At 40.1% G+C, this 18,193-nt stretch overlaps 1 protein-coding gene across 4 annotated transcripts in view; it reads left to right on the top strand.

Annotated features, from left to right (window-relative positions):
• The first annotated feature begins 4,988 nt into the window (after positions 1 to 4,988).
• Positions 4,989 to 18,193, top strand: part of Kiz (kizuna centrosomal protein) — a 103,741-nt gene continuing 90,536 nt past the window's right edge. For 3 of the 4 annotated variants that reach the window (XM_051183232.1, XM_051183233.1, XM_051183231.1), the window contains exons 1-3: positions 4,989 to 5,109; positions 10,350 to 10,412; positions 13,508 to 13,670. In XM_051183232.1, the coding sequence (XP_051039189.1) occupies positions 4,994 to 5,109; positions 10,350 to 10,412; positions 13,508 to 13,670 (342 nt within the window). In that variant the 5' untranslated portion in view covers positions 4,989 to 4,993. The remainder of the gene's footprint in view (positions 5,110 to 10,349; positions 10,413 to 13,507; positions 13,671 to 18,193) is intronic. The other variant, XM_051183234.1, reaches the window with a different exon arrangement.

The raw sequence follows: 18,193 nt of genomic DNA, 5'->3' as shown, positions 1-18,193 counted from the left end.
TATCCCCATGTTCCCCAAGTGTTCACATGCTGGAAGCTAAGTCTTCATCATGGGCTTCTTGGTCTTAAAGTGATACCACATTTCTCCGTTTCTCAGATGGCACTTATTGCAGAGTGATTAGTCACTGTGGGTGCTCCTTGATTGACAGCTCTTGTGGGCTATTCTCCTAAGAGTGTGCTGATACTAAAACTGCCTAGACCCCAATGCTCTCTCTGGCTTCCTGTGTCACCATGTGACCTCTGTCATAGCTGCTTCACCATTCTAACATCACCTGATATTAGGCCCTGGCCAAAGACCAAACCAAGAGGACATTTGACTTTGGTCTTACAGCCTTCCAAAATACAAGTTAATAAACCTATTTCATTTATAGGTACCCAGCTCCATATATTTTGTTATAGCATAGAAAATGAATTAACAGAAGTCATCTAAGAAAACAACTTCACAGCAACATCTAGACTCATGACTCATGATTGATCAAATTAGCCCCGAGGCCTAACCAGATTCTCATATAAACTTATTTATCACACATCCCTTCTGGACCCCATTGCCTTTCATCAAGGACATCTCACATTCTTGTTCCTACCTTCCCACTTTCTGGTATCATGTGTCCTCTCTTTCTATCATGTTTATTTATTTTTCCACATGATGTTTAGCTACATGTCAATTTATATATTGATCATTACAATTTCAATTCATCAGTTGTACTAGCCACCTTGAATTGTGGAATAGTCATATGTGCCTAGAGGCTAGCATATGGGACAGAGTTAAAACTTCCATCAGTGCCTAAAGTCCCATGGGACAGAGTTGCTTTAGATAGTTCTTCACCATATATAGACTTGACTTTGACTTTTTTTTTTTTTTTTTTGGAGAGAGGGTTTTATTGTGCAATATAGTCTAGGTTTAAATTCAAGATCATTCTATTTCCACTTTTTAGTACAGGGACTATGAGCACATACATCGCATGGCTCACACTGACTGTTAATCTTTCTGTTCTGGGTTTGTAGTCTCTTTACCATCTAGATACATAAATGCTCATTAATAATTTTATGGAAAAATAACTTAATGCACTTGTGTGTGAGTCAGAATATATAATCTAGCTGCTGAAACAAACAACACCAAATCTATTGCTCAGTTCATTTTTCCTATGCTTTACAATCATTCACTCTTCTTTTAAGGTCTAAGGGTACTTCACTGGATACTCTGCATCTGGCCAGATAACATATTTCTGGTAAAGTATTTTCTCCAATAGGAGTCATCTTTTTGTTGGTATAAATATTACAAATGAGCGATGAATGGACTGACTTTGTTACAGTTTTTTTCATTGTACCAAAGCAAAATGTATACCAAACATTATTACATTTTATCTATAATTTGAAATAAGTCCTTTTGGGGAATGCTACACCTGAGGAGAATAGATGCCTTCTATCTATAGTGGATGAAGGGCTACACCAGAGAAGGAAGTAAAATATTTTTAACTGCCTCCCCTTTTCTGTGCCAATTTTTATGACTTCAGATTTAATTAAAAGAATAAACAGCATGTTCTTTTGGTCAAAAAAGAAAGATATTTAAAAAATGGAGGAGGGGGCCGGGGAGATGGTTAAAAGAGCTGGTTACCCCACATATGCATGCTCATGTGAACACACATACATGCTTGCATGCGCACGCGCACACACACACACACACACACACACACACACAAACACACACACACACACTCAAAGTATATGTACATGTGGAAATGTAGTGGTAGCACATTTACCTAACAAGCTCAAGGGCTCAATCAAGGGGCGGGGGAGGGGGGAAAGACATGATGTTTATCTTTTAAAAGGTAATATGCTAATTTCAACATATTTCCAAAAGTCATATCATCGTTTCACTCAGTTGCTCTAATTAACAGGCACAACAGTTTCATGTAGCTTACCCAAAGACCCATAAGAATGCTGGGCTGACAACAAGGGTCTGACTCGGACCCCCCGGAATATGGGTCTCAGCCAGAAGGTCTGAGCAGTCTAAGAGACCTCAGACAGTGGAGCCAGGATGTATCCCTGGTGCACAAAAGGACTTTGCAAGCATATCCCCCATGGAGGGATAACTGCCTTATTCTAGAGATAGGAGAGAAGCCCTAGTCCCTACTTCACAGGACCTGTCAGATCTACATGACCCCAACTGGATGGCATTCCCCTACATATTGTATTGTGGTGGGGGTTTGGGAGGGGAGGGTGTTTAGAGTGCATGGGAGAGGGTAGAGAGGGCGAAAGGGAGGGAAGGAGGGAGGGAGGGCTTGGGGGGAGGGAGGGAGGGAGGGAGAGGGAACTGGGATCGACATGTAAAATAATAATAATAATAATAATAAAAAAAAAAAACGCTTTGACTCCAAAATTTAAGTTGAAGAACAAGTTACTGGGGAAAAGTATTTCTATTTTTGTTTCCACAGAAAATGAAAAGATGTGGATTCCTTCCAGACTAATGTGGTTTGATCACACCAGACCGCCTGAAACAGAGTACAAGCTGATCCTACATTCCAAACAGCTGGACAAAACAGCCCTACAGACTACAGCTAGGATATCTGAATCTTCTTCGAATCCCCCAAGACAGCGCCCCTTACCAGCAGGAAGTAGTTTGGAAAGAACGACGCCCAAATTCCCAAATATTGTGTATAAATGTTTGTTTTCATTTAATTGGACTTTGTTATATAAAATTAAATAAAAAATACTCTATATGCATAAAAAAAAAAAAAAGAATGCTGGGCTGAGACACACTAGCTTCCAGTCCTGTTGGCTTACTGGGGGCACATATTCTGAACTAACACTACACGGATTATACGACTTTTTTTCGTTATCTTTAAAATGAGACCAAAGTTGAAAGTGGTAGAATAAATCTGTAATTCCAGTACCTAGGAGGCAGAGGCAGAGGCAGGCGTCTTGCCATGAATTCTCAGGCCAGTATGGTCTACATAGTGTTTTGTAGGCCATCAGGGTTATATAACAAGACCCTTTCTTTAAAAAAAAAAGTAAATAAATTAAATTAAATAAGGGGCTGAAGTCAGAGTCCTTCCCACCTCTAGTTCATCCTTAGACTTGCAGGAACATTTGACAATCCAAGATGTCTCAGTGGCTCACAGTCCAATCAGGCTACTTACAAAAAGCAGCTGTGTTATATAGAGGAACTAAAGAAAAATATTAAAAGAGAGTACATCCCAAATTAAGTATTTAAAGTGGAGAATCCTGAATTTATTAAATGCTTATCATTATTCTAAATGTGTAATTTTGGCATAAATATTTAGAAATATTCTTTCTATTTACTATGTGTTACTGTAGATAAAGGAGACCACCTAGAATTAGTACATGTCATTAATATGTCAACCATAGCTTGAGCATTTTAGTCATTTTGAATATTTATTGCTTAACTATATGTACTTTTAGAATCTTTCAAACTGACCTGATGAAAATTGAGATGCAACCTGGTTGTGGTGGTGTGCATCTTTAATACCAGAACTCAGGAGGCAGAGGCAGGCGGGTCTCTGAGTTTGAGGCCAGCCTAGTCTACAGAGCAAATTCTCAGAAACCATGCCTGGAAAAAACAAAAAATGGGGGTGAGGGCAGGGATTTGAAATGGCTTTCTAATCTGTTTACTCTGTGCTATTTTCTGAATGCAATTATAAAATTCTTGTCTTGGAAGAATGTGAAGACCTCAATAAATATTTTAAAAATAAAATGTATACGTGTTACAATGCTGAGGGAAAAGGTATCCTGGCAGTCAAGAGGTAAAGAAAACCACAAACTCACACCACACAACAAACCTCACAGAAGTGATTTATTGGGAAAGACAGAAGAGGATGGTTGCTTCTGCTCAGGAGAGAAGCAACAAAGAACTGAGCAGGAGACATTTTAAATGGAGGGTTTCTTGGGGGCCATGAACTTTCCAGTGTGGCCTGGGATTAGTGGGATTTTTTGGCCTGATCTTGTGGTTTTGTTTTTGTTTTGGTTTGGTTTTTCTGTAGGATAGAGCTCTGCAAAAATGGCCCATTTGGACAATAGTGCAGTTTGGGGAGGGGGGCTGATCACTCACTTGCTTTGAGGATTTATAAAAGGTATTTTGTCAGAATTGTAGTAAGATTATATATGTATAGGTTACTTTTCTCACTGCTGTGACCAAGTATTGCACTTTAAGAAGGATTTATTCTGGTTCCTTGGTTACAATGCAACAGTTCACCATAGTAAGAAAAGGATAACAGCAAAAGTGTGCAGCTGCAACTCCTCACACCTAGGTAGAGCCAGAAAACAAGGAACAGGGAATTCTGACACTTGTTTTGTTTCCTGTTTCTATACAGTCAAGCCCTGCAGCCCATGGGACGCTACAGGCCACATTTGCGATCTTTCTTTCCCTTCAGTTAAATCTCTTGAAAAACATCCTCCATCCCAGAGATTTATCTCCTCGGTGATTCCAAATCTAATCAAGTTGACAATGAAGATTAATCATCGCACGCTAAAATTAGTAACATAAACCTCAACACATAAGCATGTGTCAGATTGATATAATGAGTTGACAGAGCAACCAAGTATAAGTCACATGCATGCCAACCTAACCACAGGGCAGTAGGGCCCTGCACTAGCTCTGCAAATCACAAGGCTGTTGTGATCTTAAGTGCTGGTAGCACAACCTTGCTATAGTGTCTCACTGCAAATTCTAAGAAGAAAAGAGGCAGGGAAAGGGGTGGGAAGCAAGAAACTGCATCTAATAATGCAGTTGGGACGGATTCTATAGCAGGATCAGGGAAGAGAAAAGCAGCTTCCTCAGTAGCCTGTACTACCAGGCAGGGTTCGCTGCTTGCCTGGCTCTCAACCTCTGCCCCGCCCTTGCCCCGCCCTTGCCCCGCCTCCTTGGTGCCCCGCCTCCGCCCCGCCCTCTTCAGGCGGTTGGCGCCTTGTTTACCCGCGGTGCATGTCGGGGCGGTCTCCTTTGGCAACTCAGGCCCTCGCGCTGCCCCTTGGCGATGCCGCGAGGGCGCGGTGGCGGTGGCGTGCACCAGGATCCCGCTGCGTCCGCGCTCTTGGCGAACCCCAGCTACTACGAAAGGGTGGGCCAGCTCCAGCAGGCGCTGCGGGACAGGTACGGCCGCGCCGCGGGACGGGGCGGGGAGTCAGCTGCGCCACTGAGAGAGAGCTTCGGGTACCCTGTCTGGCATTCGTTCCCCTTCCCCGCCAATGGTTCACCAGGCCTGGGACCCACCTGCGACCCACCACTAGCTCCGGAAAGGATTGTGGTGAACACAAAGTTCACCACAAATGAACCTATGTTTGAGCTAGGCGCAATGAGAGACTGTAATCTCCCATAGCAACTAAAGCCGGGTCCCTCAGCCTGAGGATGCTGCAGAAGTGAGAGTGGGAGCTCTTTTGCCTGCAGGCTCCATCAAGCCTTGTGAATTTCTCTGTTCCTCTTCTACACGCCCCCTCCTCATTCTCTCTTCAGATTGACATCCTAGTTTGACACTCACACTGCATCAATGATGACAGGTCCAGGAACGCAGGCTGGAGTGGGGGTGGTGTATGTTTGTGTGTGTGTGTGTATGTTTAAAACCCATGTCCTGGAGGTGTCTGGGTCTGTCTGAATTTCTAGTGAAGGGATGAAATTTTCAAAGAGTTCAGCTTTGAGGGTTGGGATTGCCTTTGATTAAGACATGAAAGATGAGAACCATTGGAAACAGCTAGATCTAAGAATGCATAAATAGAGAAAATTATAAAGCAATTGACTATACATAACTACATGAAAGATAAGTTGTTGGCACACTTATTTCGCTGACAAATTAGTTGGACTTAGAAATCTTATTAGTTGACAAGAAAGGAAATAGAATTTTGGATCTCTTGATAAACAAAACATTTAATGAGTGTTAAAGTTACAGAGTCATTCAGATAGAGCTGTAACAATTCTAAGATGATAACAGTAATGGCAGGTGAGGTAAAGTAAGTGATTTTTCAAAGGGACTACATCTTCTTACGCTAGACCTAATTTTGTCAGTTATTTGTAAACTATCTGCGACAGGCCTTAACTGTCCTTTCCATGTTTTATTTTTCTTTCTGACACATTCCTGTTCATAATCTCCCACTCAAAAGAATTTCTTTTTTTTTTTTTTAACCAGTTATGGGTATGCTGGTGGAAGTGTGTGCTGAAGAGGCAGAAATAGGAGGACTGGAAGTTCAAGGCTGGCCTAGGCTGCATAATGAGCTCCAGGGCAGGGCAGCATAGTGAGACTCTGTCTTAAAAATATATATACCATTCCCTGCAGAGCCTTTCTTTTCCAAACACATTCCTAATGCTTGTACCTTCAGCTTACTTACTTCACTCTCAGGGAGAACACAAGAGATTGAGAATTCTGGGAGGGAAATGACACCTAGCAGACCCTTTGGCTTATATAGTACGTATGATGAAAGAGGTGTTTTGTAAAATATTTGAATTTCTGAGTGCAATCCAAGCGTTAACTAGCCAGCGTCTAGATGTTATGGATGCCTTATGTGGAACCCAGTGGCTTCATATTGTCACCAAATAATGATCCTTTTTCTAGTCATCCAGGGTGATACTAAATGTCTGCATATAGCAGATAATTAAAAAACAAGACTTCTTGTTTCAGTTCCTTTAGTTCATTGTTGTAGTTGAAAAGTTGGGCCTTATTTGTGTTTCATAGCCAGAGATCTGGTCTTAAAATGCTACTGATTTAAATGACAGTCTTTTTGAACTAAGTTAATGGTGAGTTATTTTTACCTCCTATGCTAGGAACACCTGGCTGTTTATGGTCCTTATGGTACAATAACTGTGTAATGATTATCCACTTTATGTTCAACACTTATTGCTTTAATTATTAAGCAAGGTAAGGTTGTTGAAGTTACATAAGAAATTGGAGTCCCATTTTATGGCCTATTCATGGTCCTGCATTTGAAGATTTGTTTTACTTTTAAGTCAGTATGAATCTGTTGCCGTGTATGATCATTTTTCATTTTAAGAATCTGTAAGCAACTCTAATTAATGCATACTACACTCAAGCTAGAGAAGCAAGTAACTTTAGAGAGAACACTACAGTAAGAGTGTGGGAGCATGAGTTCTAGCTGTGGCAAGTCCTGAGACCTTGAAAGGGGGTCATCTGGCCTTTCTGAGCATTGGTTCTTCAACAGAATGAGGGAACTAGAGTGATATGTAAAACAAGGAAGGACTCACTTAAAAAAATAGATTAGTGGGCTTTTAAAAAATTAAAGCTAGGCTGGTGAAGTGGATTAGCAGGTAAAGGTGCATGCCACCAAAATTGATGACCTGAGTTTGATCCCACCTACAAGTTGGGAGGAGAGAAAAGACTCATGAAAGTTGTCTTCTGACTGCCACACATGTATCTCTCTCTCTCTCTTTCCCTTTCCCTCTCTCTCTCTCTCTCTCTCTCTCTCTCATACACACACACACACAGACAAACTTTAAAAATTAAAAGCCAGTTTTAACATAGGGAGTACTGTCTCCTGAAAGTTCACAATCATCTCAAGTATTGCGATTTGGATAGCAGTCAGAAATGCTTTATTAATAATTTGGAAGCTTTAGAGAAACTGGAGATTAACAGCAACAATAAACACAGTTCACCCTTCCTCAACCCTTTTAGAGGCAGTCATTGAAATGTTAGCTGATCTGATAGCTGGGCTTTTCCTTTGAAACTGCTGTATTTTGAACCCCAGTCATCTTCTCTGTATTCACACATAGGTGTAATTTTATAGCTTGAATGTTTTTCTGTGTATGTAGTGCTTTCTCTGCATTGTCATGAAAGTCAATAATTGAATCTAAAAGAGTCTAATGGAGTGACATGTTGCAGTGTGTATAGTGCCCACAAGTGTGGTAGAAACGTGTAAGTGGAACCGACGCTTAACAATTATTGTATATAAAAACATCCTTTGAAAGGTCCATTAACCAGCCCCAGTTATTTTCAGTGGTGATATTGATTCAGGGTAACATATCATAATGGTCCAGAAATTGACACTGAGATGTTAGTTAAGTAGAGCTGAGGGTGATGGAAAATTGTAGTATTGAGGCACAGACAGAGTAAGTGCCTTATAATGCAGAGCCTCCAGCCTTGTACCAACATCCCAGCTGTGAAAACCCAGATGAAGGGTGCAAGTGACTGAAGCATGCACTATGTAAGCATCTCAGGTTTGGGCATCTCAGAGATTCTGAAACAGAGATTTGACTTGTAGGCATCACACAGAGATCCTACCAATATGCCTTCCCTCTGACTTTCACTGAGGTAACTATCCAGTTTTTAAGCCTTATGTTTAAAACTCACATGAAGGATTACCATGCAGAGATGCAGCCATGTGGAGGAGGGAGTTAGAAGATGGAGTTGACACAATCAGTACCATTTTTTGCATGGGATGGAGAGCCACAATGTGTCTGACTGTGGTTGCTAAGATATGGAGAGAGGGAAGTGTGATTAGCAGAGGGAACTGAGAACAAAGATTTTTTACATCATTATTAAAAAGAACTTGTAATTTGGGAGGTGATGGACTTTTGAAGAAATGGTGGCCCATTTTCACTAAATACTGCAGATTCATTTTAAAAAATGATCTTAAAATAAAGTCAGGCTTATAACAAAGTTGCAAACATGGGACAAAGACCTAGGTATTTTCTCTACACAGATTCACCTGAAGTCACAATATTGTATCTTCATTTTCTCTTCCCATATACCTATTTAAAATAGTGCTCTTCTGTGAAATATTTGAAACTGCAGTTGTGGTAGCCTATCACCACTAAAACCTTCAATGTACTTAAAAAAAAAAAAAAATGTTCTTTTATATAACCACGGTACAACTCTCATTGATACCTGTCAGCCTTGCTGTGTTAGTCTACACACTCATGCCAGACACAGTTGTCCCAACAATGTCCCTTTTTCTTTCTGTTTGTTTCTGGTCTAGGGTCATTGGGAAACATAGTTTGCATTTTGTGTGTCATATCTCTTATATCTTCTTGCAATAATTTTTTTTTTTGTTCTGTCCCTGTCAGTCATCTTCCTGATAATTTCTTAAGTTTTCTAGATGGTAACTCCCAAACCAGGTCCTGTGGATGATTCCTCATGATCAGACCTCAGCCATTCAGTCTTGGCCTTAATACCATTGGAGACACAGTATCCTAGGTGTACTTAACGATCTGCCTGTCCTTGTAATTTAAGCACAAATTCCTTGTACCATCTAGTCATTCGGTTTTCATGAGACAAGCACCCAATTGATATGAAACCTTTGAAGGCTTAATAATCACAATCTCAATACATATTTCCAATGTGGAAATAAATATATGATGTGCTTTCCACATTTATTCTGAGTTCAGTCTTCTTTCGTTTGTTTGCTTTCTGAGACAAGGTCCCGTGTATCTCTGGCTAGCCTCAAACAACCCCCCCTTTTTTTTTTTTTTTGAGAATCTGTCAATATTTATTTATTTATTTATTTTAGCTAAGTTTTTACTATGTAGCCCAAGCTGACCTTGGTGTCCAGATCCTCTTACCACAGCTTCTTAAGTGCTGGGTTTACAGGCATGCACAACAGTGCTCCACTGTTGATGAAAGTTTTGAATTTTTGCTTCATATTGGTGTACCTCTTGTTTCTTCTACTTGGTGACAGGTCTGTGTTTCAGATACTCATGACATTTTCTCCTGTGGTGATATATTATGATTTATTAAAGCTTGCCTGAGGATTCAGAAAGCAATGTCATTCTCAAGCTATAGAGATCAGACAGTGGTGATACACACCTTTAATCCCAGCAGCCAGAAGGTAGGAGGTGGTGGTACACACCTTTAATCCTAGGACTCAGGATTAAGAGGTAGACAGATCTCTGTAAATCCAAGGCCAGCCAGATCTACACAAGATTAATCCAGTCCTAAAGAGAAACAGCTCACACAAAGATGATCTCAGCACCTGGGATCACACACTTTTAATCCCAGACAGTGAAGTCTCAGGATTTTCTAGCCACACTGAGAAGAGGTTACAGTTTTTGAGGTTTAGTGGAGGTGGAATTGCCTTTCATTCTGAGGTAGAGTGAGAGCTAATGACCATCTACTTTGTTTTTCTGTTCTTCAGCTTGAAGCTTCAAACCCAGTATCTGTCTCTGGGTCATTTATTTATCAAGCAACAATTGGCACCCAACGTGGGGCAAGAACCCATGACCCCTGAAATCAAGAGTCATGTTCTACCATGGGTCTTTTTATTTATTGTGCAATATTCTCCTTTTTAAAAAATAGATTGATAGAACAGTCTCACAAAGGTATGATTTCAAAGGACGTCATGGTCAATATACATTGGCTTATATAGTACTGTGACTTTTCTTTTGTATTACAGTGAAAAGAAGAGATTGGACCTGGAAGACAAGCTTTATGAATACAATAAGTCTGATAAGTGCAGGTAAGAGATGACAGTGAGATTGTCCAGCTTGCTTGCAGCTGTTAGTCAAAATTTAACGTCTACAGCTTGCAGTGGTGGCACATGCCTTTAATCCACTATGGAGGTAGAAGCAGGCAGATCTCTGTGTCTCAGTGAGTTTGAGGCCAACCTGGTCTACATAGTTTGTTCCAGACCATCTAGGACTACATACACCCTGTTTCTAAAGGAAAAAAAAATTTAGCTTCCTATTATTATGTCATAGTTTTATAATTGGAATATTTTTATTATTCTTTTATTTTTAATGCACAATAACTCAAAATAAATGTCATAATTTTATATAGTTGTTATAAATAAACATTTTGTTTTCATTATTTAGTTTTTGTGTTAGTTCAGGAATATGGTTTTGCTTAAATATTTTCAAATAAGGCAGTGTAGTCTTTTTGTTTCTTATTTAAACATATTTAGCTTCTGAAATGGTTAAGACCCAGCAATGTTAGGGGTCTTTGGTTAAGACATATAATTAATCATTACAGCTGATCTGCTAGCTTTAATCCATTTTTTAGCTTTTACCTGAAAAATTGTTGCCCCTGGCAGCGCCTCCTTGCAGGTTATGTTAGGGTAGGTTGTCCTGAAAAGTTCCTTGCTTTCCCTCATAGTATTCAGCATGCAGTTATTACCTCCTTGTTTTCCTGTGGACTATGGCTAGACAGTTTTCATACTTGCACTGCTGAATAGATGAGTGATTGCTTGGCCCGGTGGGTGACTTACATGACCAGCTTTGAAAGTTAACAGCGAGAATGAGCACTAGGATTTGAGTGGAGAAGATATGGCTGGTAAACAGCTTTATTAAACAGCTAGATAAGAATATGTTGGGTCTTCCTCCATTACTGTCATTTTTGTAAAAAAATACAGATAGCTATGGGCAGTAAAAACAGTGGTAGATTGTCTTATTCAAAGAAAAATGAAGACAACCAGTCAGAGTAAAGCACAATATCATTAGTATGGTACTCTTCTGGGCTGGGGAGATGGCTCAGTGAGGAAGTCCTGGCCAGGCAAGCCTGAGGACTTAAGTTTAGAATCCACATAAAACCAGGCATGGTGGTGCAGGTCTGAAATCCCACATGGAGATGGTAGGCAGAGACCAGAGCTCCTCAGGAATCTGTGAACCAGCTAGTCTGGTATATGTGGTGGTGAACATCAAGAGACCCTGTGTCAAATGAGGTAGAAGGTGAGGATTGACACCTGAGGTTGTCCTTTGACTTACACGGGAACACACATCCATACATAAACACTCCCCATCACTGCTCCAGAGATGGGAGGGGCAAGGGGTCGGTGGGGGATTTCTGAAAACTTCTAGAGTTAGAAGTTTAAGATCTGATGTTTAATTTTGGAAACTTCTAGCATCTTTGAAAAATCTGGATGAGAGGATATAAAATATCTTACTGGACCAATACTGCACATACTCCATATGGTGCTCATTTGTAGTTCAGATTACTTGTAAAGAAGGAAGAAAATTAGCATATTGGTCTATGAGAAGTGAATGTCTTTGAGCTGTCTAGTATGTCTTCTACAAAATATTTCACTAATATGTTGTAATGACAGCTTTTGTATTTTAAATTTTCTTAATTTTACAGACTTTAGTTTGATTCTGCTTTTACATGAGCAATTTTTAATTTAAAAATTGCCTGTCATATAAAAACTGGGCTATGTATGCATCTGAATGTGACTAAAGAGACATTACTCTTGAAACTACATTTCAGTTTAAGAAATAAACTCATAGCTGGGAGTGCTGGCACACACCTTTAATCTCATCATTCAGGAGTCAGAGGCAGGTGGATCTCATTGAGGTCAGCCTGGTCTATACATCTATAGAAGGATAGCCAGGGATACACTGAGAAGCCAAAATAAATAAATACATAAATAAATAAATATAAATAAATAAATAAATAAATAGGGGAAGAAATTCATGTAGCTGGGCAGGGAGCAGTCAGGCATGGTGCTGCACACCTGTAATTTTCCCCCGGGGAAGCCAAGGAAAGATGACTGCATCCTAGGCTGTATACTGAAACCTGTCAACATCATATGTGTCATTACTGTGTTATCAAGTGTTTCTCAAGAGAGGTATGTCATGCTGTGACCAATGTGATACCTTTGTGATACCATAATAATTTTCTTTCTCTTTCTAAAACTACATTTCCAAAAAAAAAAAAAATAATAAATAAATGAAAAAGAACCAAAACCAAAGAGTCAGTTCCCCACCCCCACCAGGAGCCTCCCCTCCTTTCAGATGCTCTGCAGGGCAGCCTGGTGGCCTCGTGGTGAACTGACAGGTCTGATGGCTGACTGCAGGGACCATGATCATAGACTCAGTGCAAGCAGTGTTTCAGGACAGCAGCCAGGGAAGTCCTCCTTCCCCAAGCACCATGAGAGAAATCATTACAGATCCAGGCCCAGCCTGTTGGAACGTGCACCACGTTCCCACTTGGATCATCTTACAGCCAAGTTTAGCTTTTTTTTTTTTTTTTTAACTAGCAGATATAATGATGGGTTCATTGTGACATTTTCATATATATGGATCACATATTCTTGCTCACATTCACACCTCACCCTCTGTTCTCCCTTCCTGTAGTCCCACTTCCCAAATAGACCCTTCTTTTTTTTTAAAATATTTTTTTCTTATTTTACATGTCAATCCCAGTTCCCTCTCCCTCCCATCCTCATTTGCCCCTCATAACTCCCCCATCCACTCCCCAGGGAGGGTGAGGCCTTCCATGCGTGATCATCAGGATCTGTCAAATCATTTGGGGTAGCGCCTAGGCCCTCCCCTGTGTCTTTAGGCTGAGGGAGCATCCCTCCATGGGGAATGGGCTCCCGAAGTTCACGTCTTACATACATATATTGTTTTAGTCTAGATTCCCCATATGAAAGAAAACATGTTATTTGTCAAATAAATAAATAAATAAAACAAAACTGCATATGCATTCTGTCCCTGGGCTTCAATGCTTTGAGTAAAATTTCTTAGATTTTTATTGTCTTATTAACACTTTTATTAAAGAAAATTATTAAATTTGTTAAATTTGAGTTACCTTATTAAAGATTTGCTTTTTTCCCTTAAGAGCTAAGCTGAAATGTGCAAAACTAAAGAAATACCTGAGGGAAGTTTGTGAATCTGAAAGGAGGGCTCGTGTCCGAAACCAAGAGTATGTAAAGAAGTTCGAGCATGTACAGACTTACGTTGAACACTTGACCACAAATACAGAGAAGCTTCAAAAACTGAAGGTAACATCATGTTTTCCACAGTGTGTTTTGAAAAGCTTTTCCAGATCAGTGGCAGCCACTTTCAGTTGTCTGAATAGGGTTATTTGTTGGTGGAAAGTGTGAATTTAAGCAGCAGGAAGCTTCCTTCAGAAGCTGATTCCCTCTTTAAGTTGAAGTTTCTTTTTTTTTTTTTTTTTTTTTTTTTGGTCTGGGCTGCTCTCTTCAGGTCAAGAGACCATTAGGGATGGGGAGCACTGAGGAGTGCTCCTTGGGAGTTTATCTTCATGTTCCTGGCCTCTGGTACAGTGACTGCTGTTCAAAGCTCCCTTTTATTTTGGCACCTTAGTCCCTTCTAGTGCATGTCTACATGGTGCTCTGAAACTTATGCCAAGGTGGAGGGCCAGAATCTTGTCTTTTTCCTTGCTAATTGCAATAGCAGGGGCTGTTGCTACCCATCAGAATATTGGTTATAGGAGAACTTGATTTCATTGTTTTTTTTTTCCTTTGTGCTCTAGTAGTTATTCTCTAGCCTAACTTTATTGCAAAAATTTAAATATACAGGAAAATGACAGGAATTATTTAATGGACACATATTCTCCACTAGATGTAACAGTTACAAATATTTTGCAGTATTTGCTTTGTATGTGCATGTGGGCTTTTCTTTCTGAGCAACCCTGGTTATACCATGCCACTTCTCTCCTAATTTCTTGAGCATAAACATATAATTATACTCTTACTTAATTATACTCTTGTTATCCTTAAGCTAAATAAATAATCCACAATATCACTTAATATTCAGCTCATATTCAAATCTTTTCAGTTTCCCCTAAAAGAGTATCTTCTATTTCTAGACCCACTAGAGTTTACATGTTATTTGAGATTTATATTATCATCGTGACCTTTAAAGTCTATTTTAATCTAACTTCAATATATATATTTATTTATTTATTTTGTATGGCTTTGGCTATTTTGACGAAGGCAGCCAATTGCTGGTCACTTGAAGTTTGAGTTTTGGTTTCCTTATCCAGAGTCTACCCTTACCTCCTAACCCATCCCCTTTGAACTGGAAATGTGGTTTGGACTAGCATTGCCGGTAGAACTTTGTGCAGTCCTGAGATTGCTGTGTCTGTGCAGTGTTCTTTGATACAGCATTGACTAATCAGCCATACATGGCTATGGAGCCATGACATTGTGACTTGACACTATGCTGAGTTTTAGTTGATTTTGGTTAATAGTCCTTGGTGAATCATGCTTCCTGTAGTTCCCAATGAAGGAGTCCCTGGTGTCAAGTGGTTCCACACGAGTGAGGTATTTTTTGAGCTGTTGGTTAAGATGGTAATCCCTAGAGACCTGTTTCCCCTTAGAATGTAGTAAATAGTCTGTGGAGTGATGGCTTGGCATCACTGGAAGATCATATTCTTCACTAACCTTTTACCCACTGGCTTGGGCATCCATAGATGAGCCTTCCTGAGAGAGCTGTCATAAAGGAGGTTGTCCAGACTGTCCATTTTCAGTTATATCTTCCATTAACTGACTTTCTTCTGTAACAAAGGGGAACTTCCTCCTTGCCCCCTCCTTTCTCAATAACATGATGAATATGAGTTTTTATTTAATTAGTTTATTATCATTGGTTTTTGTTTCTGTTTTTCCAAAAGTAGGCAGTGGAAGTCTATTTTTTTGAGTGTTGAAACTAATACCTTAAACATGTTCAGCGCATATACTGAGCTATGCCTGCCACCACTGAGAGTCATGAGATGGCCGCTGTGCCCTTTCTCCATGACCCTTGGATTCTGAACCTAAGTATGCCTTGTGTCTTCTCTGCCTGTAGCCTGTTACTCAAGGAGTTACAGTGGCTTTAAGTGGCGAGCAGAGTTTTGAAACCAAGTTCTGGAATTAGCTGTGTTTAATGTTTAGCAGGTTTTGCCTCTTGGTATTCCAGTCAAGTGCTTATCCAGTCAAGCAGTTTATCATGGGAGATGTTGACCTTTTATGCCAGTATCCCAGAAGCACATATAGAGTGTTTGCTAATATATATGCTACCTCCCACACTGCACCAGGCATGGCACCAGCATGTCAGAATTCAGGGATGGTCATCACCAGGGCAAGCCTCACCCAATTATGAGGTGGTAGCTTTGGTATCTTAGGACAGAGCCCAGGAACTGGTCTCTACCTGCTCACTACCTCCAGCTTCAGTCCTGTGATACCCTCTCATAGTTAAAGACACATATTTCCTCTCCTCCTCCTCTCTTCCTTCCTCTACCTCTCCCATCCCTGTATCTTTCCACTATTTCTCTACATCTTTATCCACTGGACATATTCACCCTTTCTCTGCTGGTCACATGTACCCACAGTGCTTTAACCTGCCGAACAAACTACATTTCTTTGAATGTCCCACATTACCTCACACCTGCCTCTGTCCCTTTGCCCTGCCTTAAGTCTGTGTCATAATTACCTCTGTGCTTCCTTCATGATAATTCTAATCATTTCACTGTGGGTTCCTTGTCTTAGTACGTTTTGCTCTGTGTCCCACCAGACTGGAATTCCAGGAAGCGTTGAGACTTGATTGAAAGTTAATTCTTCCATATTTGGGGGCTGGTTCTCTTATTGATTGTAACCACCTATGTGAGAACTAATATGGTGTTAATTGTATCTTACGTATACCTTCCCAGGAAGCACTATGTTTAATAGGAAAGTCATTCTTAAGGTACAGTTTCATTGTTTAGAGGAGTGATTTCCCTGGACAGTTGTCTTTAGGTTATGTGCTGAAGGGGGATAACATTTGAGAACACATAGTTTGAGTTCTTATTTAGATTCCTACTAAGCATGTGACAAATACTGCGCTCAAGCTATGATCTTTAAGGGCTTAAAAGGCAAATACATAGCAAATCTCTTTTTCAACAACCAGAGTGTCTTCCTTATTAGTACATGTGTTAGTTGAATAAATGCATGTTCTCTTATGTCTGCTAGTGAGATTTCACTTTCTAGGAAGAAGCACATATATTGGAAAAGATAGGGTGAGAGAAAACCAAAGATTCACCTGAGAATCAAACTGAACAATTTGTCACTGCGCCCATCTTCAGTTATAACATGTGGAAGTGGGGCTGGTGACCGTAAATATCTGTTTAGTTCGGCTATTTCCCTAGTGTATGACTGAGAATCAGCTAAACAATTCCAGAAACCAGGGAGGTGAAGAAAGTTGTAGGGGAAGAGGGTAGTGGTGACATTTTCAGGCAAATGACAGCATGGGCAAGGGACTGAAGGACTGAAAGTGGGAATACAGAGGAAGCATAATGGAAGTGAGATGTATTGTGAGTGTGCAGAGAATCCAGAGACCTGAAATGTCTGTAAGAATACCTGTTCCTCCTCCCATGGCCCAGTTTACTGTTAACAGTGCCCAGCAATTCAGCTAAAATCAATTGCTTTTGCATATGAGGAACTGAATGGAGAGGTCCTCTTCAATTTAGGCGGGCAGCATCTCCAGTGCCATGAAGCAGTACTGTGGCCTAGAGTGTGTTATCACATGGGTTAGCTCAGTACCGTTTGGTTATTAAAATGGAGTTCCCAGGTTGGAGAAAATGATAATGGAGCCATTCTGGGGATTTTGGATTAGGAGATGCTACTGGGACATGTGCCCCCCAAATCAACAATTCTAACTTTGAAAAGTCCACGTGTCAGTAAGGAAACAAAGACCGGAGGGGTAGACACTAGAGAGAAAGGATGTGTTCCAATCCCTGATGTTTTAAGGAAACAGAAGAAATGCATGAGCCTGATCAGAAAAAAGATTAGGGATGAAACAAGGAAGTGGAGATGCAAACAAGAACATGTCCTCTGATGTCTCCTTCAACATCTTTAGCAAGAACAATCTTAGAAAAATTAATCTGTATATTTTAGAACCAAACTTTAAAAAAAACAAAAACAAAACAAACAAACAAAAAACTTTTCAAGACAATTCTTGTGCAACTCAGGTACACTTGAATTCACCATCCTACTGCCTCTGCCTCCTCACTGAGAGCTGGTATGTGCTGGTGTGCGTCCATCCTTAAATGAACTTATAAAAGTAGTAGAATCCTTTGCTTAATTGCAGCTGGAGAGAAGGTGGAACTAGGGAGCTAATAGTCCTGCATTTGGAAACTTTCTAGCATTCAGAAGATAGGTATGGTAGTTACTAAATCTCTTATAAAAGACAAAGAAAAAGAACAGAATATTATAGGTGGTGATCCTTCTATAGGGTACAGAGACATAGTTTGTATTTATCATCAGTGTGTGGTAGCATCATTCTGGGGTCAAAATTTATTAAAACAAATTTTCTTTGATCCACAATTTAGAAAGGGTGCCTTATAGTTCATTAAAATGTTCAACATGTTGCGAACAGTCTGGGTCAGGCTCTTGAGGATACATTTCTTACTGTTCTTTTGAAACCCTTATGCACTAGTCATTTGCATTTTGCTTCAACATAATAAATTGAATAAAACCCTTGTGTATGTGTGAGAAAGTTCCTGTGTTTGGGAGGTGGTGGCTCTGAAAAGACTTCCTAATAACCAGAC

This window comes from Phodopus roborovskii, unplaced genomic scaffold, assembly GCF_943737965.1.
Source record: "Phodopus roborovskii unplaced genomic scaffold, PHOROB, whole genome shotgun sequence".
Taxonomy (NCBI): Eukaryota; Metazoa; Chordata; class Mammalia; order Rodentia; family Cricetidae; genus Phodopus; species Phodopus roborovskii.
The sequence above is the reverse complement of the archived record's forward strand: the minus strand, read 5'-3'. Positions and strand labels throughout refer to the sequence as shown.